The sequence below is a fragment of the Maniola jurtina genome, chromosome 4, assembly GCF_905333055.1.
Source record: "Maniola jurtina chromosome 4, ilManJurt1.1, whole genome shotgun sequence".
Lineage (NCBI taxonomy): Eukaryota > Metazoa > Arthropoda > Insecta > Lepidoptera > Nymphalidae > Maniola > Maniola jurtina.
In genome coordinates, this window is record NC_060032.1 from 9985668 (window position 1) to 10013306 (window position 27639).

General features: G+C 36.1%; 1 protein-coding gene across 9 annotated transcripts in view; it reads left to right on the forward strand.

The window, feature by feature from the left end:
* LOC123864577 (protein sickie) overlaps positions 1-27639 on the forward strand; it is a 286107-nt gene that overhangs the window by 118624 nt on the left and 139844 nt on the right. For all 9 annotated transcript variants that reach the window (XM_045905134.1, XM_045905125.1, XM_045905126.1 and 6 more), the window contains exon 3: positions 26194-26504. In XM_045905134.1, the coding sequence (XP_045761090.1) occupies positions 26194-26504 (311 nt within the window). The remainder of the gene's footprint in view (positions 1-26193; positions 26505-27639) is intronic.

Below are 27639 nucleotides of genomic sequence, written 5' to 3' on the forward strand. Positions count from 1 at the left end.
GTTTTGGGAAATCTTCATTTTGTTTTTCTTAGAAGGGTGAAATAATCATATCAGTAGAGTAAAATTGAACCCAGTTTATGAGATAGGTCCCAAAACAGTTAATAACATTAATGTACAAAAAACCGCCCAATTAAGTATATATCAATAAAAACTTTAGGACCGCGCTGTGACATTTGAAGTTTCTACTTTCTTATATTTAGCTTTCTAATAAAGCCTATGCAAAATGTATCATCATCATAAGCCTGATCAAATCATCATCCGTCCACTACTAAGCACGGGTCTCCTCTCAGAATGAGAAAGGTCTAGGCCATAGTCTGCCACGCTGGCCCCGTTCGGATTGGTAGACTTCACACGCATTATTTGAGGACATTATGGATTACTCTAATCATATTTAATTGCTTATAACGCATATAACTCGGAAATGTTACAGGTGCGTGCCCGGAATCAAACCCCCGACCTCTCGAGTAGAGAAAGTCGACATCTTAACCATTAGGTTATCACTGTTTACAATATAATCAAATAGTTAATATGAGATCAGGATTTTGCTTAATTTCGAATATCCTCGAGGAATTAAATACAATAAAGTAGGTACAAAAGAAAAGGTTTATGCATTGCGTCGTGTGAAAAGACATCATCGCAGGCGCCACTCGCACGACATTGCCTTGAGCTGTCGTCCATGCTTAAGGAGTAACATATTTAATGCCAGGGAGCTTACAATAACGTACATTCAATATACTTTGCACATATCATTTCCGAAAAGTGCCCCAGCTTTAAATAATACAACGTTAGAATCTGGAAAATATTGTAAGGTAGATAATATGATGGAAAAAAAACAAAGGTAAATAGATGATCAAGGCACAGGCAAGGAATTAAAAACGCCTGAATATCCCAAAGTCTTTTTTTCTTCTACGATTATTATTATTTGAAAACTATTGTTACTTTTAAGATATATGATGGAAACGCAACTTGATATGTTTGATGATAAAATAAAAGTTTTCATAATAACAACACTATATTGTAGATTACTTTGCCATACTAGGTATAGCAGTTAATAAAGATAATGGTAAAACTTTTACATGATAGTGGCTTATTTAGACTTACTACACATAGTTAAACATGACACGTGTAATGTGTATCCATATTCATAATCGCCAAAACCAGTCCCTATCTGGGACACACTGATTAATATGTTCATTTAGTGTTTTTTTGTGCTAGCCTGATGCTAGCCTACTCGGCTAGACTGTAAAGAGGTCAACCGCTCGACGCGACGAACGCCGTTAAGAGGGCTCTCTCCGTCACTCGTTTCATACAATCGTAGTTCCAATTTCATTTGAATATTAAGCAACCAAAGTCCATGAAATTTTGCAGACATATTCTAGAAACTAATATCTATGTCTGTGGTTTTCCAGATTTCTGTTAAAATATTCGGTTTCAAAGTTACGCGGTCTTTAAAATTTACATACAAATCTTTGAGCCTCTGTAATTTTAAAACTACATATTTTTAGAAAAATCTAAAACACCACAGACACAGATATTAGTTTCTAGAATATGTCTGCAAAATTTCATGGACTTTGCTTGCTTAATATTCAAATGAAATTGGAACTACGATTGTATGAAACGAGTGGAAACGAGTGACGGAGAGAGCCCTGTTAATTATGTAAATAAGTGATTTCATCGTTATAAGATATTGTTTGTCATCCCTTGAGATGACGGACGAGATGAGTGATTATCAGATAGCGACAAAGTACGGAGCAGTTATAGGTGTTCCACTTTTATCAAGGATATTTTTTGCTCAATCAAGTATATGCCATCATCTCAACTTAACACATACGCCGTCCTACTACTGAGCACGGGCTTCCTATCTCAATATGAGAAGGGTTCATCTTCGTTTGTTTTTACCGGTCTAAGTGCAGATTGGCAGACTTCATACACCCTCGAGAAAACTATGGAGAATTCTCAGGTATGAGGTTTCTTCACGATGTTTTCCTTAACTGTTCAAGCAAGTGACTTAAATCGCTTAAAATGTAACTCTGAAAAGTTAGAAGTGATTGAAGTCCCCTCGAATCGAAGGCTGACTTCACTAAGTTATCACCGCTTCTTAAAATTAAGTAAGTAGGTATAATGTATGACATCAATTTGTAGGTATACCGTTTTAGTGACTGTTGTCCGTTTAACTATCTTAGGTCAAGGACTGCCATCAATATCCCGCTATATTAAGTATCTGTATTACATTTACCTTGATTTTATTTATGGGAAATTTTCCTGCTGGAATCGTAGATTTCTGCTAACATTTAATTCGTTATAAATAACCAACGATTTACTTATAGTTTCCTCTAACTGTAATATAATAAGTTCAGGGATTATTATTAGGTATAAGAGACAATTGTTTCGAATTATGATTCATAACCTAAAATCATCTTACTCAACGGATTGCTCATAGGATTTCATTGTCAATAACTTGTTTTTGTACAATGCAATTACTCTGGCCTACAAGAAACGATTCTCCGAAATACAGGGTACAGAATGATGTATAGGCACAGAAAAATAATCTCTCAATTGTTCGAAGAATTTATATGAACCATTCGTGGTGGGCTTTCAGGGTTAAACTGATTGACAGAAGCAAAGTAGGAAATTCTGTGCCTACACATCGTCCTGTACCCTGTATATTGAAAAATCGTTTCGTTTTGACCTCCGCAGTACACACTTGACACTATGACACTGTGTGTCTTATAAGCGGGACGTACCGGATTCGATTCCCGGCAGGGGCATTTTTGGGAGATATAATTTCTAAATCATCTATGGTTTGTATGGTAAAAGGCTTCGGTCGTGGCTAGCTACGAGTTTACTGGTAAAGCCGTGTCTCCAAGCGATTTAGTAGTCCGGTACGATGCCGTGTAGAAACTTAAAACCGACAAGGGTGTATGGGTTTAATAAAATACTGCGATACCCCTTCCAAGTAAGCCCGCTTCCATCTTAGACTGTATCACTTACCACCAGGTGAGATTTATCATTTTAAGAGCTATGGGAGAAACACTGCAATACTCTGAATAAAAGTATCTATTGTGGTTATACTGAACTGAGAACTTTATGTAAGTATTACATTCCAAAATATGTGTGGTCTTCTACTGTTTGTAATCATAAGCAATTATCTTCCGTTATGCGTTTATCGAACACTCCAATTGTGTTGATAGCCAAATCAATTACTGTACTGCAAGCACGTACTTCGCGCCAATTATGGTTACGTCTTGCTTTACTACACATTAAAGTATCTTGCAATTTAATTTTATAGCAAACCAGCGCAGTCCCACGACTAAGTCAGTAGGAAAAAATAACGATCAAATTTTGAAATTTACACTATAACTTACGAGTATATCGCTACTTAATTATACCTAATAAATATGTACAAGTGGGTTTGTTAATTGGTTTGTCCTTTCATCACGCCGCAACAGAGTAACACATCAATTTGATTTTTTATGAAAATATAGTTGAAGACCTGGAGAAGTGATATTGGCTACTTTTTAAGACCGGAATATTAAAGAGTTCCCCCATGCGGATGAAGTTGCGGACATCTCCTAGTTTATAAGTATGTACTTACTAATATTATAAAGAGAAAAGATTTGTGAGTTACTGTTTGTAATCAATGAACTCTGAATTTCTCTACCGATTTTAATATTTCTTTCACTAGTAGAAAGCTATTTTGACCAGAATAACAGAGCCTATAAGTTTACATACTATGTATCGCGGACAAAGTCACGGGCAAAATCTAGTATTACCTATAGTATAAGGGAGGACCTAAAAATCATGTTTATCTAAAAATCTCCAAAATCTAACAGATCTATAACAATAGTTAAGTATCTACTTAGTTATTTTATGTTCTTATTATCGTTTGAACAGTGATAAAAAAATCCAACGTGATTGTATAGTAATTTTGTAATAGTTCAAACGCTAGTGATTATATTAAAGTACTAATTGTTAAATATCAGCACGTCTCCGCGTGAACTGGACGTGCTTTCCTCAACGACATTCCATTTGCAGCATGTCGCACTGTCGTATGTTGTTACTCTGGCGTAAGAAATACACTTTCATCATCAACTTACCACCAAGTGAGATTGCAGTCAAGGGCTAACGTGTATCTGAATAAAAAAACCGGCCAAGTGCGAGTCAGACTGGCGCACCGAGGGTTCCGTACTCGGGCATTTTACACGATAAATCAAAAAGTATTACGTATAAAATTAATAAAAAACTTTTTTAGAATGCACAAGTAAAGCCCTTTCATAAGGGTTCCGTTTTTCCTTTTGAGGTACGGAACCTTAAAAACCATCACTCCTCGCAGCATGGGTCTCCTCTTAGAATGAGAAAGGTTTGGCCATCGTCCGTGGTCTGACAGACCCACAGAGAACATTTAGGTATGCGGGTTACCGCTCAATATTTTTCTTCGCCCTTAAAGCATTGCTTAGTACTTAAAAAAACACCTAAAAATTAAAGGTGCGTGCTTCGTTGTAAAAGTTCGAGACATGTGTAGTGGGAAAATAAGCCATGAAGCGTACTTATAGAAGAATAGAGATTATCAATACATTAAATTAAGGTTCTAGTATATTAACACAAGTAAATAAAAGTATTGTAGCTGTTTTATTTATATACATTTATGCAATGCTATTAGAGTGCAAGGCATCAGATAAGATGATCTTATGAGATCACGCGTTGGCGGCACGTCGCCGGTACAATTGTCACGTCCTTAGAGACAATCCTACATAGCGAATTCAAGTCATAAACACACTGACATCCGCTCTAGTTCACTAGATAGTTAATTTTCCTTTTCCTTAGATTATTTTACCGATAAAATCACAAGAAAACAGCTTAAAATTAGTGCTCCCACTAGATTACCATAGGATGCGATTGTTACCAAAGAACTTATCTACCATCAGTATGCGACTAACTTCATCCACGTGGATTTAGGTATTCGAAATTCCCGAGGGAACTCTTTGATTGAAAAAGTAGTGTAGTTAAAGGTCAGGAGAGTAACAAATCTTTAACAATATCCATGCAAAAATCACGTTGTTCAGTTGCTTCGTTACAACGTGTTTGACGGACAAGCCAACAATCTAAAAACAAACAGACTTTCGCAATCATAATAAAGATAGTGATTTGTATTACTGTCATTAAAGTACATCGTGACAACAATAAAAATTACGTCGATAAAATTAGTTTTAATTGATTTATCGAAAATTGGATTAATTTTATCACAGAACAGCATTTGGTTTTGAAAATGACCCCAGATTTTTGGCTGATTAGAAAGGCAATCGTTAATTAAGTCTTATCCCAAATTTGCCTACCTTATCCATAACTAGTTAAAATATCAACGGGATCGGTGCAGATACCAAAATGAAAAAGACATGTTCTGGTGCACTGATTCATCAACGCCCCATGTACGCCCTGGAGCGAGTCATGCAATTTGGGGAGTGCAATGCTCCCTTAATGAAGGCATCTCACATACCTATCTACCGAAGTTTTGCGAATAGTTTCTACACAAAATGAAATACCTAGGGGAAAAATTCTTTGAGTAACTACTACCGAATTTTCAAGATAGTTTTTTCACTAACGACAACCTGCCCGGTGCAGTCGTGAGCGCTGTTGTTTTATATTGTTTGTTGGGCCCAAGTTGGATTTCCGGTAGGGGCAATTTGGGAATTTATAATTTCTAAACTGTCTCAGCTGTCTGGTCTGGTGGGAAGCTTCGGCCATGGCTAGTTATCGCCCTACTCGCAAAGCCATGCTGCGAAGCGCTTTAGCTTTCCGGTTCGTAGAAACTGTTCAGGGACAAGGGTTTAATTTAACTGCCATACCCCTCCCAAGTTAACCCACGCCCCACATCCACCTGAAGACTGCATCAATACTTACTTACCAGCAGGCAAGATCGTGGTCAAGGGTCAAATATTTCTAGTTTTGGTGTCAATTTTCCTGATAAAATGAAATGAAATAATCCTGATGCTGCAGAATTACTGCCCGCCTAAGATATATTTCTATTTCCATATTAGACATTATCAGTTTTCATTGGGGTAGCGATATAAGGTCATTTAAACCTTATTTTAAATATTGTATTCAAAATAGCATCAAGAGGTAGGTATATTCGACTAAATAAAAAAGATCAATTTAATATTTATAACACATACAATATACCTATACAATACACGTTGTTTAGTGAGCCGAACACGTGTGACACAGACCTTGAACTTGTAAAATTACGTTGGTTATAATATGACGATACTGACATTCTACCATCCAATTCGGTGCGATTTCAATCACATGGTTTTTATAAAGCAAAAAGCGCGTTGTAATAAAATTCCCAGTTCAATTAACACAATTAATGGGAGTGCAGTTTTTATTTTAATAACCTCGAGAAGTATTTTTGCAAATCGTTTCGTAATATTTTAATCAAAATGGAAGAATTTCATACTGAAAAAAATTAAATTAAACCCTTACTGGTATTAATTACGTTCGGCTTTTGGTACTTATTTATCATTTTTTATTTCTTCTGGCTTGTGGAAAATCTTTAACTGAATTAAACTTTTTACAATACTCTCTGCGCTAAACCATCATTCTTTCTCTATTATTGAGGATCGTTTTCCGAGGTAACACTCTGTTTGCGATCTTAGACCACTTTTTCTTTTTGGAGGTTGTATGAATAGCATGAAGGATGGGTGTGACAACTGTTTTTTTTTTTTAGTTATACTACGGGTTACGATCTCAGCAGATATCATTAGTAGTAGATGCTTTTGACGATTCAAAAGTAGTTGTAAAATTCTAATTGAATACAAATATTTTGAATTTAAAATTTTTTCGATTTTACAATCAGCATCTTCCGAAGACTGGTGTTTATAATAGCATCATTATTTTTAGTTGATTTTTATGTCAACCTATTTAAGTCAAACTTTATTAAGTACTTTTAGCGCCAATAATAATTTTGATGTCTACTAATAGTCTAATGTTTCGTAGTCAAACCACGAGTTGCAACTGCAATCGGCGAATATATCGGTGCAAACATGGCGGTGAAACTACAGAATGGGAACAAAACCATTCGCTTTATTGTTTTGGATTTCCGGGGGTCAATTAAAATTTTCTTTTGTTTATTGTTCGGCTCCAACTTCGAGGCTTGTAATGCTTTCAGACAAACATGCAAGAGCTATTTAAAATGATTGCAAGTTGCGAATAGAAGTGACCGACTTATGTTTTGACAATATTTATTTGTATGTGAAAGTATTGATCTTTACATCTCACGCAGTCTTCTTCGTGAACTGCACGGTTAGTATTAAATATCTAAATAGCTGTTTTGGATATATTAACAAATGTACACTGCATGTTTAGTTTATTTTTCTGTACATCCGTGTGAAAAAGCGTCCTTTTATTATTTTTCTTCGTGGGCTTCCCCATGTTATCTTGCTCTATCCTCAGCTCGATTTTGTAGCCAGCCCAGTGCCCACATTATTTATCTCGTCTTCAAATTTTCGGTTTTCTTCAGCAACTACGTTTTTTTCATCCGTACATCTGGAATGACTTTAAAGTTGTTTTCACTAAATACTTTTTACAGTTGTTTAGTAGACTTCTATCACTATACAAAGACACACAGGATCTTTCCTCAAGTTTCCGTCTACGATTATGACTTAATGCATTTAAAAGCCTCACAACCCACTACATTTACAAAAGTAAAATGCACCATCAGGAAACCGTTATACATCAAATTTACTACGCCTTTTCATAAGTACACTTTTGAGCTCTCACGAGTGTTATGACTTACAATGCGTTTCAAATGAGAATAGGATGAGCCGTTGTTTGAATCTGCTGTATTTATTATACAGGGAGTATTTATTTGACTTATGTAACTCCTCGGTGTCTACTATTTTAAAACTTTGGAAATTATAAGCCAGGTGCATAATTATTATAAGCAAAATTTTTTTTAACAGGTTGGTATGTCACCACCATTTGAGTACGCCTTGATCGAATTGGCTTATTTTTTTGTTGTGTGCGTAATTGTCAGGACAAGATGAAATAAAATATTTGGAAGAAAATTCACCGGAAAAGTGGAAAATTTGTATGGCATTTTGGTATGAAATCGCAATACAGTTCTTATTTTCTTCATTATTAAATTGCACCCGTGCGTAGTAAATGCGGGTCGCTAGTTAGGTCTCCGCTATGATAATGTTTATTTTATGATCACCTCCACTGATGGACTTACTGCTAGATAAATGTTTCTTGTAGAGACCTTTACACTCCACGGATTTGTGCCGCTTGTCTTCAGATGCTTCTTGCATTCTTATTTTATTTCGTCTATCCACTATCAGAGAATCTGCCAACACTGCGATCTTTGCTGCGGGGTTGTTATACCATTCTAGCATCTTTATTCGTAGATTTATGATCATGGTAAACGTCATTTCTTGTACCTTGATCATTAAATATGCACTTACTTATCTATATATATAATAAATAAAATTGGAGTGTCTGTCTGTAATTTCGAAATAACTACCATATTAAGTTATTAACTACCATATATTCGACCATATTAAGGTCATATGGTTATTTGAACGATACTATAACCGAATCACACGTTTTTAAAATTTTTGTCTGTCTGTCTGTCTGTCTGTCTGTCTGTCTGTTTGAAAAGGCTAATCTTGGGAACGGCTGAACCGATTTTGACGGGATTTTCACAGACAAGTAGAGAATTGACCAGGGAGTAACATAGGCTACTTTTTTAACCGACTTTCAAAAAAGGAGTTGTGTTTTTCTACCTATGTACACCGAAATCTCCGAGATTTCTGAACCGATTTGCGTCATTTCTTTTTTAATCGATAGAGGAACTTTGCGACATTGTTTCATAAAAAATTTGGAGTCCAACTCCTCAATCCTGATGCTGCAGGGGATCTGACCAATCCACGCGGGCGAAGCTGCGGGCATCAGCTAGTCTTTAATAATTGTAAAAATACTTTGTAAGCATACAAAACAAGTCAGTCACAGATTTGTTCCGGTCATCGGAACCGCGCCTCGCCCGAAATGTAAGTGGGTTAATTTGTTATATATGACAGATTTACGACTTTCAAGGAAGGTTGTGCTTACGTTGAAATTAATGGTGAGTACAGAAGTTCGTATAACAACGAAATAAAACAGAGACTCATACATAAGTTTTTTATTTTAAGATAGGTACTTATTTTAAAAATTACTAGGTGTTTTAATGAGACAAAAAAAATATAACTTAGTTTAACGCAGGTATTTCATGAAAACGTTTACATGATTTAGTGAAAGAAAAATATTAATAAATAGTGTTGACTTTTTCACAGATAGAAGCTCACAGAATGAATACCTAGTAATTTCATCAGGTACATACATGATGTTCAATTTCTGAATTTTCAATGGTTATGAAACCATTTATTCGTTCTTAGAAGAAACGTTGCTTTACCTAATTTGGGTAAAATTAATTCACTGTTTTCGATACTTTTTAAAATTGTTTTTCGTGTATTCTCACCTTAAGAATACGGTGTACAGGGAAAGCCGTTAATGGGTAGGTCTTAACGAAGATAATGAAATATGAGGTGACCCAAACTCTCACGAATAATAGTCAAGAGTGAGGTCAGTAGGTCATTGGACTTCTTAAATGTTAAATGACACAAAATAATAATAATCATTCGGACCTACCTTTTAGGCTTACGTATGAACACAGCTGACTCCTACTAATATTGTAAGTAAGCGCGAAAGTTTGTATGTATGGATGTATAGATGTTTGTTGCTCTTTCACGCAAGAACTACTAGACGGATTTGGCTGAAAGGAATGGAAATAGATTATACAAAAAAAAAGGAGTGCAAATGTTTTCATTGTTCATGTATGTCAGTTTCTTTATTCCAGTAGGTATAACTTTTAAATTCCTCAACACATTTGCATGCATGTGGCATTGTTAGAATCCTTACATCATCCCAATTCCCGAGTAACACTGGCTTTATATATGAAAAAATCAATGTCGCGGCTACAAGGTGCAATTTTCAAATGTAAAAGTTTTTGGCAGGCAGTAGTGTTTTTTATTATTTTTTTTTGCTTACGATTTGTTTCAATATTTGTTAATTAAAGCTTGTAATATCACATCTGTTCAAGTGTCCATTGTTGTTACAGTCTAGACACATTTCATATCAAAAAGATTGCTAGTAAAAAACGAAGTAAATTATTGAGCGATTTCCTTTTATTACCTTTTACACACAATAACCTACCTAATAACGGGTTATTATGCCCATATGTGTTCGCGTGACCGCCATCGCGCGTTGTTCTGTTAAATTGATATCTTTTCACTTCACCCCATAGAGGGGCGACTTTATCTTGATTTATTACGCCTTAATATGAAGGAAAATGTTTAGCCGTTTACGTGTAGCAGGTCGTAAATCAAGGATTCTTCTAGCATCGTTTTTCGAGCATGTTTAAAGACGATTTACGCGCCTCACTTCTCGCACGCGTATAATTTATGTACTGTAAGCCTACTGTATAATATTGTTGACTATCTTTTGCTCGCGACGTCTACAGTAGGGCCTGTAGGAACCACGGAAGTGGTAATAGGCCGCTTGTTATTTTTCTGTGGTGAGACCCCTTTATTTCTCCGGAATAAAAAATATGCTATAAAGATTTCCGGTGAGGTGTCCTTCAGGTAATTTGTGAGCTAGTTAAAACGAAAAGAATTGGCAAATTAACAGATAGGTAAGCAAGCGAACGAAGCAAATATAATATAGATAGGTATATTTTCGAACCTAGAGTCATGTTCTCTAGTTGAGATTGTATGCGGAAGGAACCGGGAACCCACGGAATTATTATCTTATTTTATCCCAAAAAAAAAAACTACCATTATGTAATTAATGGAAAGGAGGTAACATATGTAGGTTTTATGGATACTTGGAAATAAACAATATTTCCATGAATACTCACGTTTTCAGTTATTCAAAGAAAAATTAAATTATTCCAATTTACATAATAACACCTTTCGCGCGCGTAAGGTAAAATATACCACCGATAAGCTATCTGCTTTACCGTAGCTTGTTTATTAAAATTGAACAGTTTTCGAGTTAATTACACCCGTCCGTCGTATGCTGGGTGCAAAATCTGCGCGTACGCAGATAACAACATTCAGACAGGGTTGAACAACGGTAGTTAAAAGCTTCAGCTTTTAATCATCACTATCAATCCACCAGATCCACCATTCATTGCTGGCTCCCTACTTAATACGGGTCTCCTCTCAGAATGAGAAGGTTTTGGGCTGTAGTTCACCACGAATGGCCAAGTGAAGGTTGGCATACTAATAAACATATCTTTGAGAACATTATGAAGAACTCTGAGGCATGCAAATTTTTTTCACGATGTTTTCCTTTGTAGTTAAAGCTCACTTGCTTTAACGATGAAGGAAAACATCGTGAAAGAAATATTTTTGAATGCTTAAAAAGCACATAATTCCGAAAATTTAAAGGTAAAGTAAGGTCCTATGTACATTACATCCTAGGTCCTACCTACATTATATTTAAAACAACATTATTTACATATTGTTCTCGTATCATTTTCACTTAGCCTTGCCATTTTACAATAAAATTGCAAATTAGCTGATAGTATTATTTTTACTGCGGCTATATTCGCTTATGATAATGAGAACTAAAGAATACTTATCATGAAATGTAAATGGCTCAGTGGATTTTTGGAGCAAATATACCTATACGGATTAAAATTGTTTTTTATGCATAATTTTCAACGGACTTGGAGTTAATATCTAAATTTTGTGGAGCTTGATGGAAACAGAAAAAGTTCCCACGGTGTTTTTAAAGTTTAATGCACACCGAGGAAGTTGTAGGCATCATCTATTTGGTACATACTCGTAGACAGCTTGCATCCCGAAGATGGATAAGTATAGGCTACTTTTTATCCCGGTAAATTCAAGAGTTCCCAAGGGATGAAACTTACGCGAACGCAGCCATCATCTAGTACCTATTGTAATATGTTTCACAAAGACCTTATAAACTTAGAACATGCCTTGTGTGCGTCCACACTAATACTATGCTTCAATATCAAGTGTTGAACGTTCATGCATAGGTACAGCGTAAACATTTTCACCGTAAATTTTTCACGCGGAGGCGAAAAATTAAAATTTTCCTCGAAGAACGTTAATTTTCACTACCGTGGACGCAACTTAAGAGTAGGTAATATTAAATTAAAGTATTTTTATTAACCTTATCACACGTTGGAAACCCTGTTTCCAGTAGTCGCAGGCCTCGACACACTTCCGACTCGTGCGCCGTGACCTAAGCCTGAATAACGGGATGCACTTGACTTTCAGCGTTTACATAGGGTACTAGTTCATCCGTCCCGGCTTCGCTCGAGTAGATTTAAATTTAAAAATCAGGGAGGGATATAGCTCAAAAAATGAACTTTCATGCAAACAATTTTTCCCCCTATTTTATCCCCTTCTCAAAGCTCAAAAGAGTGAAAGTTAGTGCTTTTGGTGGGAGTCTTTTAGTGGAGGAGTAAAATTGAGCACTTTTCTTTGGTTACCTCATATTTTCGAATCACTACTCATCATATTATTATAACTGCGAAAGTGTGCTTGTTTGTTGGTTTGTCCTTCAATCAAATCGCAACGAGACAACGAATCCACGTGATTTTTTACATGGGCATACATAATATAACTGGAGACAGACGTAGGCTAGTACGTTTTATCCCAGAAAATTAAAAGGGCTCCCACGGAATTTTAGTAAATCTAAATCTACGCGGATGAAGTCGCGGGCATCAGCTATTATAATAATACTCTTAAGTAGGTACGAATAATATTTGCAAACGACATAATCGTGTTCAATTTATAAGAATGACCTCGGAAAAATAAAATACTAAACGGCCGAAGACTGGTTTTTAATAATTGTATCGCATTTCCATTGCTGGTATTAAACATTCGGAATAAAATATTTAAATTCAGCGTAACTGGAACCAGGCACGTGCGAATTTGTATTGGGTTGGGTCTCGTGCGCTATTAACTTTCTAGCAACCTGCTACCATTGTTTACAGTAAGTCGATATGAAATTAATGCTACCAACGTTGCTATATTTTTTACCTGACTACGGCAAAGCCAAAAGGAAGGGTTATCACACTTAATATTATAAAGGCGAAAGTTTGTATGTGTGTGTGTGTGTGTGTATGTTTGTTACTCCTTCACGCAAAAACTACTGGCCGGATTTGGCTGAAATTTGGAATGGAGATAGATAATATCCTGGATTAGCACATAGGCTACTTTTTATCCCGGAAAATCAAAGACTTCCCACGGGATTTCGAAATACCTAAATCCACGCGGGCGAAGTCGCGGGCACCGGCTAGTTTATTGATAAATTCTAATAATTTGTTGATGTCGGCTTATAAAGAGGCGTTTAGTTACGTCACTATTCCTACTATTAAGTAAGTAAGTAAAGTAATTAAAAAAATACCTAGCTGCGGTTTGCACTTCATGAACTCTGGTGTTTAATAAGTAAAATAATTGAAGATTTTTGTCACATTTGAAAATGGCGCCATACAGCTGCCATATTTTTTCAAAAAAATTTAGCCAGTGTCACTCGGGATGATTTAAGGATTTAGAAGTTATGGTGGAACAAAGAAACTCATATACATAAATGATTCCTGAAAACATTTCATTTCCTTTTGGGGAGGTGTGTAAAAACAAAGTTTCTCCGACGAGTTTGTCGTCTGTACGCGTTAATCTTAGAAACTACTGTATGGATTTTCATAGGGTTTTCCTTTATAGATAGTTGGATTCTTAGAAAATATATAAGTGTATAATTTATAAATTTTTAGCTCGGTATGCAATATAATATTACTAGATGATGCCCGCGACTTCGTCCGTGATAAAAAGCTGCCTATGTCAATTTCCGGGGTGCAAGCTGCCTCTGTACCAAATTACATGAAAATCGGTTAAACGGATGGGCCTTTAAGAATCTCATGGGAACTCTTTAATTTTCTGGGATAAAAAGTATCATATCCTTTCCCAGGATTTAAATTAACTCTGTACCAAACATCAAAATCAGTTAAACTATAGGGCCGTGAAAAGCTAGCAGACAGACAGACACACTTTCGCATTTATAATATTAGTATGGATATGGATAAGGATCTCAGTTTAGTGCTACAAAAAACTATCTAGGTATAATAACAGTAAATCATGGAAAACACTTGCGAACAACTACATACCTACTCGTAATTTCAGAGTGTCATGTGGTCCTTAATGCATCCATTAAAATGATCAACAATTAATTTCGCCGCCATCTAAATTAACAAGTGTCTACAATTTGTTAGCAACGCTTTGGATTCAGCTACATGAATCTGACATTGTCGGTTAATTTGGTTAAGGTTTAGGTACAATTTATTTAACTCTACAGGCTTGTCAACAAAAAAATTATAAGAGCTAATAGAATACCCGGCTGAGTTTGTTGTGGGCTCTTCTCAGACTTGGGCGCGTTTGGAACCCTCGTATATCATCTTTCAAATCTAAAAAATCAGACAAAAAAAGGTGTACAATAGTAACTATTTTGCATAAATTATTTTGATTTTGAGAATTTTAAGCGATTGCTGTAACGGTGAAGGCAAATATCGTGAAGAAACCTGCATGCCTTGGAATTTTTCATAATATTGTCAAAGGTGTGTGAAGTCTGCCAATCCGCGTTTGGCCTGCGAGGTATACTATGGTCAAAGCCTGACATTCTGAGAGGAGACCCGCTCTCAGTAGTGGGCCAGAATAAAAGCTCCACATGACTTTTGATTGTTTCATCACGTAATGGTTTTTGATTCAATAATATTGTCTGGTCCTTGATATGATGCTCGTTCTTGGTAATGTGGTAATGTAGGTACCTACCTACTCTTGTTACCTACCAAAGAATTTAATAAATAGTAATTAAATAATATTTTTAGAATATTCATTTTTTATTTTTTCAAGGAACCCTTATAGGATCATTTTGTTGTCTGGCAATCTGTCCGTCTCTCCATCTGCCGTGTCTGTCAAGAAAACCTATAGCATACTTCCCGTTGACCTAGAATATTGAAATTCGGCAGGTAGGTAAGTCTTATAGCAAAAGTAAAGTGAAAAATCCGAAAACCGTGAATTTGTGGTAACATCACAAAAAAAAAATGTGTTCAAAAAATGAATTTACTAAATCCCATTAACTTGCAGTTTTCTACATAGGTACGACGCGATGATACGGAACCCTTAGTGTGCGCGTCCGACTCGCACTTGAACGGTTTTGCTTTTAAATGGTCATGGTCACAGGTGTAAAGTAGACAGAGCCCATAAATTCTCTTTATTAATAATGAATTAAGTGATAATTTAAACGCATTAAGTAGCCTTCTTAATATTAATCAAGTTAACAATGTACTTACCTTATTCAGCCTGACCAAAAATCTTTTAAGGAAAGCTGAAAGTTCTGATCTTATCTGCTTAAATTATGTTGCGGTTACAATATTGTTATAAAATTGTTCGTGACTTTGCCCAAATGTTTCTTGATAACATGCAAATATTTTCGCGTTCTGTAGCCCGAGCACAATCAGTGCGACAAAATTATCTCTCTCGCCGTCTTCGCAATTTTTGTCCATGAAAAAGTCATTAGAAAGCGTTCCAGCACTTTGGTTGGTCTACTGAACTTGTGAACTTAGTTCGGGTGCGGTTTATACAGAGAGGCAAATGCTTCATAGATTTTCAACGGAGTGGTGCCCTTGCCTGATGCCACGTTCCCTTCTTATCTTGTCGCATAACTAACGTCATTTTATTTTATTTTATTTTTATTTTTATTAATTAGGTTCACTTACAGCTACTTACATTAAACATTAAAAATAGTACATAATCTAAACTTATTTGCTAAATGTAGTCGCTATTTACAAGTGAACACAACATTTACAACAACAAAGTTACAAAAAAAAAAAATATTAATAGGTACAACGATGATAATTAAGTGGATAAAGATAAACAAAAAAGAAAGAATGAATGAAGTGTATCTAATAGTGTAAACTTATGGCTAAACGTAAAGTGTGGTTTGAAATTTTAGCTGGTAAGACTCAAGACTTCCACGATACAAAAATCTTTTCCCGAACCCTATACAAAGAGTCAGAGCTAATGTCGATGACAGAGCTGTTGAGGTTAACAGAGCTCTCTCCGTCACTTACTCCATACAATCGTAGTTCCCATTGCATTTGAATATTAAGCAACCAAAGTCCATGAAATTTTGCAGACATAGTCTAGAAACTAATATCTGTGTCTGTGGTGTTTTAGATTTTTCTAAAAATATGTAGTTTTAAAATTACAGGGGCTCAAAGATTTGTATTTTTCTTTAAAAAAAGGCCCAACTTTGTGCTCGTTTTTCTAGACAACGAAGCAATTTAATGAAATTTGGAAAAACCACAGACCTAGAAAATTTAATGAATATTATGTAGTAAAAAAATTATCGTTATATATTTTATATTGTTATAATTATGTGGGAACTACGAAAACCAGAAATTACACCCAGAAATCTTGAAGATTTCGTGCTGTCTCGATTTGTGCAAGCGGGGTGGTGAAGTGCGGGGGACGACACGTGAAACTGACAGAAACTGACAGTCTAAACACACGGGCCACATTTAGACTGCACCCAACTCCAAACTTGTCGATAGGTCTAACTAAATACACTGGTACATTTCAACTTGCGTTAGACGTATGCGTTACCTACTCAGACGTTGCCTGTAGATAAAAATATGTCTCATGTTTGCTGGCAATAGCGCATGCATCAAACCCTGCAAGTTGCAACTCTCTTGCAACCTATTCCTCACGCAATACGCACAGCTTTAATATTATAATTTTTGACAATGTATACTATATGTAATGCCATATCACAGGTCACTCTCTGATTTATTGCTAACAATTTACTTCCAAATGCAAAGAAATCTAAGTGTGTTGAATTCACACTGCCCAATACCAGGACCTTAAATGACATAAATTCATTGATAAATAATCATATGTTGAAAATAAAGGAGAACCCCGTGTTTCTCGGTATAATGTTAGATGCAAAGCTTCTATGGAACACCCACATATCAACACTTGATGGTAAACTCAGCTCTGCTGCTTACACTGTTAGAAAAATTCGACAGGTACTGACGTGGAAACTGCAAAAATTGTATATTTTGCTTATTTTCACTGTATTATGTCTTACGGACTCTTGCTATGAGATAAAGCGGTAGATATTGAGAAAAAAATGTATTACAGAAAAGGACAGGACGTGCAATTTATAATTTAAAACCGCGCGCTGCCATACAATAAAAATATAAGGAAATAAGTACCTTATCTATTATCTTATAGTAGCTTCTAAATATATTTACAACTAGCTAATGCCCGCAGCTTCGCTCGCGTGGATTTAGGTTTTTAAAAATCCCGATCCTTTCATTTCCCAGAACAAAAGTTGCCTCTCCGTAATAGCCCGTCCCCGGGATGCAACTTGTTTCTGTATCACGTAAGAATATTTAAACGGATGATCCTTTTCAAATCCCGAGGGATCACCAGGATTTAGGAATGTAATTTCTTACAGCATCAGGGTTGAGGTCAACGACAAAGTGTTTACTTGGTATAGATACCTTCAATATCAATTAATAATCGACACTTTTTAAATCCCATTAGCTTTAGTAGTCAGGTCCCCTGCAACATCAGGGTTGAGGAGTTGGAATCCAAATTTTTTATTGAACAATGTCGCAAACTTTCTTTATCGATTAAAAAACTACCCAAAATTACGCAGTTAGGTTACCTGCCAAATTTCATGGTTTTGAGTCAACGGGAAGTACCCTAGAGGTTTTCTTGACACACACGACAGACAGAGAGATAGACAACAAAGTGATCCTATAAGAGTTCCGTTTTTCATTTTGAGGTACGAAACCCTAGAAAACGTAGGATCGGAATTCCGAACCAGTGGTAAATTTTTCTGACCATCCAAAAACAGTTTACCTAAAAGTTTACAGGAATAAAAATTTATCATTGTATTCCATTCCATTTCATTCTATTCCATTCTGTTCAAAGATAAATAGATAATAAAAATATTTGTCACCGAAACAATAATTTACGATACATCAACCAATATCAATTTAACTGATGACAATCTGACTATTACCAAAGTGAACGACTACTATAATATCTATTATATACGACTAACATAATATGTATTATAAATTGTGTGCCGTTTGCATTCTCACTAGGTTCTCATTAAGTTTGTTTTATTTGGTTAAACTTTCTGGCATTTATATTGTTATGACGTTTAGTTGGCAAATAGTCTCTTTATTGGCTGAAACTCTAAAATTCAGCCAATCACAACAAAGAAAATATTGTAATAATGATTGATGCAGCTTTCTGTAATTGAAAACAAAATATTTGACATTAACTTGAATGTGACAGTGTTTTCCGAATAGGGTTGCCAGAGGCCCCGTATTTTACTGGTTACCCCGTATTTCAGGATACAGAAACCTGTAATTATGAAAATAAAATACGGGGCAAATAAAACTAAATATTTTTAGGGTTCCGTAACTCAAAAGCAAAAAAGAACTCTTATAGGATCACTTCGTTGTCTGTCAGTCTGTCAGTCTTTCCGTCTGTCCGTCTGTCCATTTGTCCTTCTATCCGTCTGTCATGTGTTCATGAACAAATATTAGTATTTTCAATTTTCAAAGTAAGATAACTACATATATCAAGTAGGTTATCATATGAAAGGGCTTTACCTGTTCATTCTAAAACAGATTTTTATTTATTTTTATGCATATTTTTTTAATGCATAACAGTTTTTGATTTCTCGAGTAAAATGTCGGAAAAAATACCCGAATACGGAACCCTCGGTGCGTGGGTCTGACTCGCACTTGGCCGGTTTTTTACAAATTCAGCAGGAGCTGGCTGGCGAAATCCAACACTGACGTTATGTCCAGTAGAAAGAATATTTTCCTTTTGCGGCAATGCGTAGCCGAAACCCACTCGATATTGATCATGGTCGTAGCCAAGGCGGCGGGGCTTGGTTTGAGGATGTAAGCCTTTTTTTATACAAGTTAGCCCGTGACTTTAATCTTTTCTAGTGGTAAGTGATGATGCAGTCTAATTTCTTGGCCGTTAGGGCCATACTAACCATATAACTAGCCATGACCGAAGCCTCCCACCAGACCAGAAATTTCGAAATGGCGACTGCGCCTGGGAAGCCGTCAAAAACCTAAGCCTAAAATAATACTTACACTATTTCTTGCATTTGCTTACCAATTTTTTTTTGGAAATATATCAAACATTTCGCGCTCACTTCACTCGCGCTTTGAATTTCTATTACTTGGTGTAAACCCCGCAATTTCGTTTGCATGAATTTAGATTTTTAAAAATTCCGTGGGGGATTTTCCGGGCTAAAAAGCCGCCTAAAAAAAATGTCTGGGATGCAAGTTACCTCTGAATAGTAAGTACCAAAATTTTGGTAAAGAAGATGGGCCGTGAAAGGGTAACAAATAGATAGGCAAATAGATATACTGTCGTATTCGTAATATTAGTATGGATAGGAAGCTTTAAAAATAAAATCTTGCTATGGCTACACTCGTTTCCCTTTCACTTTAATTTTTTCTGTATTGAACCAAAAACACTTACGCTCACTGCGCTCGCGCTTTTTTATTGTTGTATTTTATCTCACTGTCAAATTGAAAGGCGAAATTCCACTAACCAGGTAATTAGCCCATAAAGTTGAGCGAATGTTTTTTTCCTCATGACAGGATTCAGTTCCGGCCCTAATAAAACCTCTCCCGCAATCGATTCCTGGCTACGGCCATAGTATTGATACTGTGAAGGTGGAATTACAAATTAAATGTAATTTTAAGTTGAAATGAGAAGATTGTATGCATGAAATGTATAACATTTTGCTTTACAACACTAAGAGTTTTTAAAAGCTATTTAAATAAATAAATCTTTTATTTAAAACCACATTGCAAACACAGTTCACCAATCAAGATACGGCAACATACAGAGAAAAAATACAAAACTTATAAATAAACTGAAATATCTAAATAGGCTTTCCATGCATTTCAGAGAGAACCACCGCCTATATATATATTCTTCAAATACTTCAAAATTTCAAATTTCTTCAAATCTAAACCCCGTATTTTTGATGGTGGTAGCCTGTAAATCAAAAAGAGCCAGGTGGCAACCCTACTTCGACCTAGACAGAATGAAAAATTGTTTTCATTACTCGGTATGCCTACTGCCATAGTGTGACAGAAAGTGTGACGGTAGTTGTGACCTCTGATTGGCCGACTCTCTTTCACTATTTGCTAAAATTGATGATTGCAACAACAATTTTTTCTTTTTTGTAATCGAAAACAGAACACGGACGTCAAACAGGTTGACTAATTGCAATCATTTCTGACCGGCTAACATTGTTCCGCTAGTGGCTCAAACTCACTGTCGCAGCAAGAACATGGTAAATTCAGCCAATCACAGCAATTTGAAATTTGGTTATCACAAATGTACCGATCTAGAAACCGAGAATGCACGAACCAGGGCAGATAGAGATGAGAACAATAATATCATACGTAGGAAATCGACGGGGGATCGTTGGCAAGGATAGCCTTAAGAGTTTTACACAACCTTGAAATAGGAGAATTGGCCCCAAGGACAGTTCTACGCAACGGGGGACAAAGTGGTGTAATAGGTTTACGTGGATTTTAGCGTTAAATAATTTATGCATACTTGATTCATACTTGATTTATGTAGGACAGTATACACCATTCTAGCAGCTTGTGAGCCCACCGTCTATCAGTTCTTCGATCTATTATGCCCTGCCTATTGCCATTTCAGCTTCGCAACCGCCTACCGGGACGACCAGTCTAGCCTTTCGATGACCAACATGCATGCCCAGCGCAGTCATTAGGTTCAGGCAAAACTTTGTATTGCGAACGACTTTGTCGCAATTTAAAATTTAAATAAGTCTAAAGGGTACTCACCAACTCATTTTAATACCTATTCGTATATAATCTAGTGGATGGCTAGTTATGTTAGTTACCGGCAAAGCCGTGCCTCCAAGCGGTTTCACGATGTTGTGTAGATACCAAAGGGGTAAATGGGTCTACTATAAACTGCCCTATCCCTTCTAGGTTAGCTCGCTTCCATCTTAGACTGTATAATCAGTCATAACTTACTACCGGGTGAGAATGCAGTCAAGTGCTAACTTGTATCTGAATCACACTATCACACTAATATTATAAAGCCGAAAGTTTGTTTGTATGTGTGTGTGTGTGTGTGTGTGTGTGTGTTTGTTACTCCTTCACGCAAAAACCACTGGATGGATTTGGCTGAAATTCGGAATGGAGATAGATAATATCCTGGATTAGAGCATAGGCTACTTTTTATGCCGGAAAATCAAAGAGTTCCCACGGGATTTCGAAAAACCTAAATCCACGCGGACGAAGTCGCGGGCATCAGCTAGTAAAAATATAAATCGTACTTAGGCACAGAATGAATTAGTAGATATCTCTTTATGTGCCCTAGGTTCTTACGTTATGCTTAAGATGGGTATAAGGCAGGTGCCCGATGAGTGGAAGTCTTATTAGTGGGATACAGTGAGTGTCCACATGCTATGTTAACTTAAACTCATGTCATGTCTTTAAGGGAAAGTCGAAACCTTTGATGTTATCTCGTTAAGTAATGCCGCGGACACACTATTGTCGTGTTGGAGAGACAGCTGTCATACAACGCATAAAGAGGAGCCTATATGATTCTACCTATAGATATGGGTTGGTATTATATTGTCGATCCCAGTTTGGTCTCATTGAGGCTAAATATTGTTTGTAAGAATTCCTTCGTTTGATCAGTGACTATTTGTTATGCCAAGTGCTAACTGTCAACACAGTAGATGAAACTTCGTTAAATGTCGCTTACTATGAGAAATAAGACTAATGTGTTTTGGTGTGGTCTGTGTGTGTAGGTATTGCTTGCTTTTATCAAACCTTTGAAAAGTGCAACCGCCGAGTTTCTTGCTGGTTCTTCGAAAAGGCATTCCGAACATTGGTATAGATGGTTTTGACGATCCAAAAGTACTTGTAAAAGTTTAATTGAATAAAAATATTTTGAATTTTATCATTCCATGTAAATACGGGAGTCCGAGTAAGCATTGTGACCTATGACTTATGGGATCTGGTAGACGAGCCTTATAAGGAGCGACGCCGACCCTTCTTGCGTAACGAAACTGGGCTAATTTGGCTTTTAGATCTGCAGTGCTACTACTATACCTAATAATTTAAATGTCATCATAATTCCTGCCTAGTTATGGAGCAATTATGCTTATTTCTTAACTAAACTTAAGTCTATTTAGGTAAATAACTTATTAAAACATTTTTCTCATTCCAACGTTCTTGTGTTTAGACTTTGGAGCTCAGTGGCTCTACCTAATATAAATCGAAACTTATAGGAAATCATTTTATTCGATGATAAGTTATCTTGCCTTCGAACGCGAGCTCACCAAGTGGTAAGTGATGATGCAGTCAAAGGTTCGGTTTCCATCCAAGCATAGCGAAGGAGAGACGTGTTCAGTCGACCAATCAGATTTTTATAAGATGACGTGATAATTACTTCACGTCATCTAGAGTCTTAACACAAAACAAAATAACTACAAATGTTTACTTATAGTTAAAGGCAGTAAGGTAAAATTCAATACAAATATAACTTCTTTTAAAATTACTGAACCAATTTTCATGATATTAAAATCCTTTTGAAATCGTCTAATTTTTTACCGATGCCAAAATTGACGAACATTTTTGATATAGGTAGGTATACGTTCAAAAATTAAAATAAATAAATAAATAAATAAATTATTTATTTTAATTTTTATACAAACATCATATATATTTTATACAAACAATATTCATACAAACCTTACTTTTTTGTTTCCTTTGACACCATCGAGTTAATATTGATGGATAATTTTGTTAAGTACTCATAATCATACTTAAAAGTTATGACTTAAGATCGATAACAGTTGCCTTTAAACGTGTCCTCAAAAAATAAGGACGACCGCAGAGTGTTGGTAACATTGGTAAAACACAATATTACAACACTCATAACATCCTTAACTTTTTAAGTGTTTCTTGTAACGCCTGAATACATTATGATAATATTTTTGAACAACACCCGTATAGGGTTGTCAATTTAAAAAACGGAGATAAGAAAGAAAACAATGTCTCTGGCTTTCGAGTCTCGGTCCAAATCCTCGGAAGAGCTGAGGACTTGGCGAGTTTGTGTGTTCGATACTGGTAATAATATACATTTTTTTTTAATTTGCTGCAAGCTACAACATTTACCCCTAAGTTGTATATCAGAAAATAGTAAAATTAGGAATAGATTCATTCATTTATGTATGGATTTTTACGTATTTCACACCATATTCCTGCAAGGAAAAATGTTTTCTTGCCTCTGCTGCAAAATTAACTTTTTTGGATAGTGATTAGAGTGCGATGTGAGCACGCACCAATTTAGGCAGCAGCCGCCTAATGCCGCTCGCGATAGCCGAAAATGATCAAAATCAGTGTATAGCGGAATTTCGTGAGTGGAATTCCGCGCGCGGAAGCGTTTTGTCTGCTCAGACATGAAAGCCTCTTAATATTTCCATACGATACATTTTTGAGGGGGAATCAGCGGGCGTAACAAAAACGAATTTTATCTCAAAAGCTATAATTAATTTTTGCATAATCACCAGCATTATTATAAATAAATATATGATAGTAGGTGTTTTTCGTTGGTTTATGGTTTATTGGTGGGCTATAATAGGCAAAGACGTGAAGCTAGACTATTTTTTATCCCGGAAAATCAAAGAGTTCCCTCGAGATTTATAAAACCATAAATCCACGCAGATTAAGCGGACGCGTATAAGCTAGTTTTAGGTGAATCCAAATACTTATATTATTACCGTAAACTCACACCGTTACACTATGTAGACAAATATTCGTAATAATGTAGCAATTCGACAATCAAATAGTGGGCGTACTACTTATTTGGTACGTTGACAACCCTACATGTGATGATATTAATGCGGTTTTATTCCCAAACATAGTAAATTTTAACGAAAAAGCGTCCTAAAATAAGCGCATAAAGAAAAACATAACAATTGCTGTCCCATTCATGAAGATATACAGAGGGCTTTACAAAAGAAACCTTTGCCATTGTTCAACAGCTGCCAACACAAACATTGGTGACGTCTTGTACAATGAAAAAACTGTGTTCCCTTTTAAGCTTTCCATATTTGGGTTCTGTGAGATGCCGTGACAATCCATACTAATCTATAGGTACTATCCCTACTAAATAATTAATGCGAAAGTGTGTCGGTTCGGTATGTCTGCGTACTTATTACTTGTCGGTTAGTGTTGGTTTTATTACAGTATCTAATGCCTACGGATCCGAAGGAAATCCAAATCTTACACTTAAATACCTATTAATAGATCAAAATATTATGATGGAAGATAGGTATTATACTTTCTCAGTGCTCACCTACGTCAGGAACTCCTTCAGGAGTTTCATGGTTCTAGAGCCACCGCAGCGGTTCAATGTGTGCGTTATCTGTCAGTCAGTCAGTTGTACTCACACTGTATCGGAGTTATGTAGACAGGTTACCTAAAATCAAATAGCAAGGTAGTTAAAATCAGGAAGCGTTAAAATTCAGCCTAATTACATATTATTACGTTATTATTAAAGTACTATGTAACAAAATTCTTGCCATTCTATAAAGAAAAGTATTTCGGCTAAACATTTGACGTGCAATGCACGCATTGTGATTGCTAATGAGTTACGTGCGATTATGTTGCGCACACGCACCACGCGGCGCGAGGGGAGTGCACAATGAGCGTGTCGCCTAAATGATCCAAGGAGAAATAAAGCTGTGTTGACACTTTGACTATTTATCGGCCTTGCATCTAAAGACATCGGTTTTTTGTAAAATTCAGATACAAGTTAGCCCTTGTCTGCATTCACATCTTGTGGTAAGTGATGATGTAGTCTAAAATGGAAGTGGGCTAACCTGGTAGGGGTATAGCAGTTTTTACTAACCGAAACCCCTCTAGTTTCCACACGGCATCGCACCGGAACACTAAATGGCTTTGCCGTTAGGATGGTAACTAGCCACGGCCGAAGCCTCCTGCCAATCCAAAATATCGGTTTTGAAATATAGATTAGACGGGGGATCTAAAGATGAAATTTGAAACAAAACAGTAATGAACGAACTAACAAGGCGATGAAATGCAGCTGATTGTGTGGCCGGTGGGCAAGGCAAGAGAGGGAAAATAAATCCGTATCAATATTATAAAATATGCGAAAGTGTGTTTGTCTGTCTGTCTGCTAGCTTTTTAAGGTCCATTCGTTTAACCAATTTTGACGATATTTGGTAGGTGCAGAGATATAGCTTACATCCCGGGGGCATAGACTATTTTCGGTCCCGAAAAATAAAAAAAAACGGGCATCATCTACCAGATACAGAGATAGCTTGCATCTTGGAGGCGGAAATAGACTAAGTAGTTACTATTTATCCCGGAAAATTCAGGGAGTTCCCACTGGAATTGCGGACGAAGTCGCGAGTATCATCGAATCGAAAAAAAAACGATTATTTCCAAATAATATTGTTTTTTTTTAAAGAGAGAAATAAGTAATATAAAAAGCCCCTGAAAAGCCTGTTGCATTTTCTCGGTCTCTCAGAATATTGTACATAAATAATTATTTGAGTGAGCCGGATAGTAGATACATAGATAACCAATAGGTACTATTGTATAAGAAGTGATAAGAACTACAAAGCTTCACTTCTGTAGGGTGTCCTACGACATTGTTTTCTTAATACGATAGTTATAATATCCTTACCTAAATAGGTATCTACATAATCATAGAAAACATTCCAATTGAAAAATAAAACTTTTAACGAACTAAGAGATTTTTAAAGACTTAGAACGCCCTTTCGTCATCAGTTTTCCCTTCCACCTATAATATAGGTACCTTCAAGTCAAGAGTGAATAGGCAACTTCTAGGCAAGCGCGCTCCATCTTAGGCTGCATCATCACTTGCTAGCAGGTCTGATTGCAGCCAAGCGCTAGTCTATATAATTTAAAAAAAAAAAACTTTTTTAATTTATCCATTCATAGTTACAATAACTTTCTTTTCTTTCCAGTTGGAGAACGTCCAGTGTTGTTTGGACTTCCTACACGCGCAAAAAGTGCAAGGATTGGAACAAGTGACAGCGGTTGATATTCGGGACGCGAAACTCAAAGCGGTCTTGGCGCTCTTTTTTGCACTGAGCCGCCATAAACAAGCGTCGAAACAGCGAACAGTGTCATCTAGCGGCAATGCTTCGAACACGGGGAAGAGTGCAAACGAAGAGGCGTCTTTGAGCTCCGTCCAGCGGATAACAGGTGGCAGCAGTGATGAAATACTGACAGCTTGCGGAAACAACGTTGAAATGACAACTTTAACAGCAAATAGGTAAGTGTTGATTTAAAGTTATATTTTAAATTATTATATTTCAGAAATTATTAAATCAAACTTATAATAAACGTTGGTATAATTAGTAATATTATGCCATCTAGCGACAAGTAGCAAAACTTGGCAGCTTTTAAAAGTTGCTACTAGATGTCGCACTCAGGTCTCAAATCTAATTTCTATTTTGTTGTTAAAAGCTCCCACCCACAGAGTAAGTAGGATTTCGAAAAGAAGAGTTGGGATTTGTAAAATACTGTGGTAAAGATATAATAATACTAGGATATCCATTATAATTACAAAATGTAACTATTAAATTAAAACCATCCTGCAACTATTTAATTATAACAGAGAAATTAAGTTCCTGAAAGGCCGGCAATGCATCGGCGCGGCGCGGGCGGTTGCAAATGTTCATGGGTGGCGGTAATCACTTAACATCAGGTGACCCGCCTGCTCGTTTGCTCGCTATTTTTCTACTAAAAAAAAGTTAAAGTTACAGTGCAATAATAATATTGCTTTAATTAAAAGAGCAAACCAACAAAATTACAATGACACGGGTTATTCTAATTTTATTCGATGATTTTGCGTTCGAATTATTTTATTAAACAAACATTTTGAAATTAGAACAAGATGGATAGTGATCGTCTTAGCGGTTCGATAAATCTGAGGAGATCTTCGAGTTTTTTTTTTTTTTTTTTTTTTTTTTTTTTTCTCATTTAGAGAGCTGGGTCACTAGTGTGACCATGTGGCTCTGGTAGGTCCCTATTATTCTATTCTAACACTAACTAACATTATTCTAACTAATTTTATTCTAACACTTAAAACTATATCTACATACTATTTATTATCTATTAACTCTATGTCTTAAATTTTTACGGACCATCCTGTACAGATCTTTTGCTGCATCGGACGTTGGGTTTGTCAAAATAATATTGACGTGTCCCAACGTCCGGTCCAGCACTTCACTTCGGATACATTCCGTCAATATATGGTAAACGTCTTCATCTTCGAGTTCAAAAAGTGAAAATCAAGTGGTGCGAGATCGTTACTTTGAAGTTTGAATCAGAATAATTAAACTAGACAGCAAAGTAGTTTTTCAATGACACGATTTGTAGGTAGCTATTTTACTTACACCTACTGT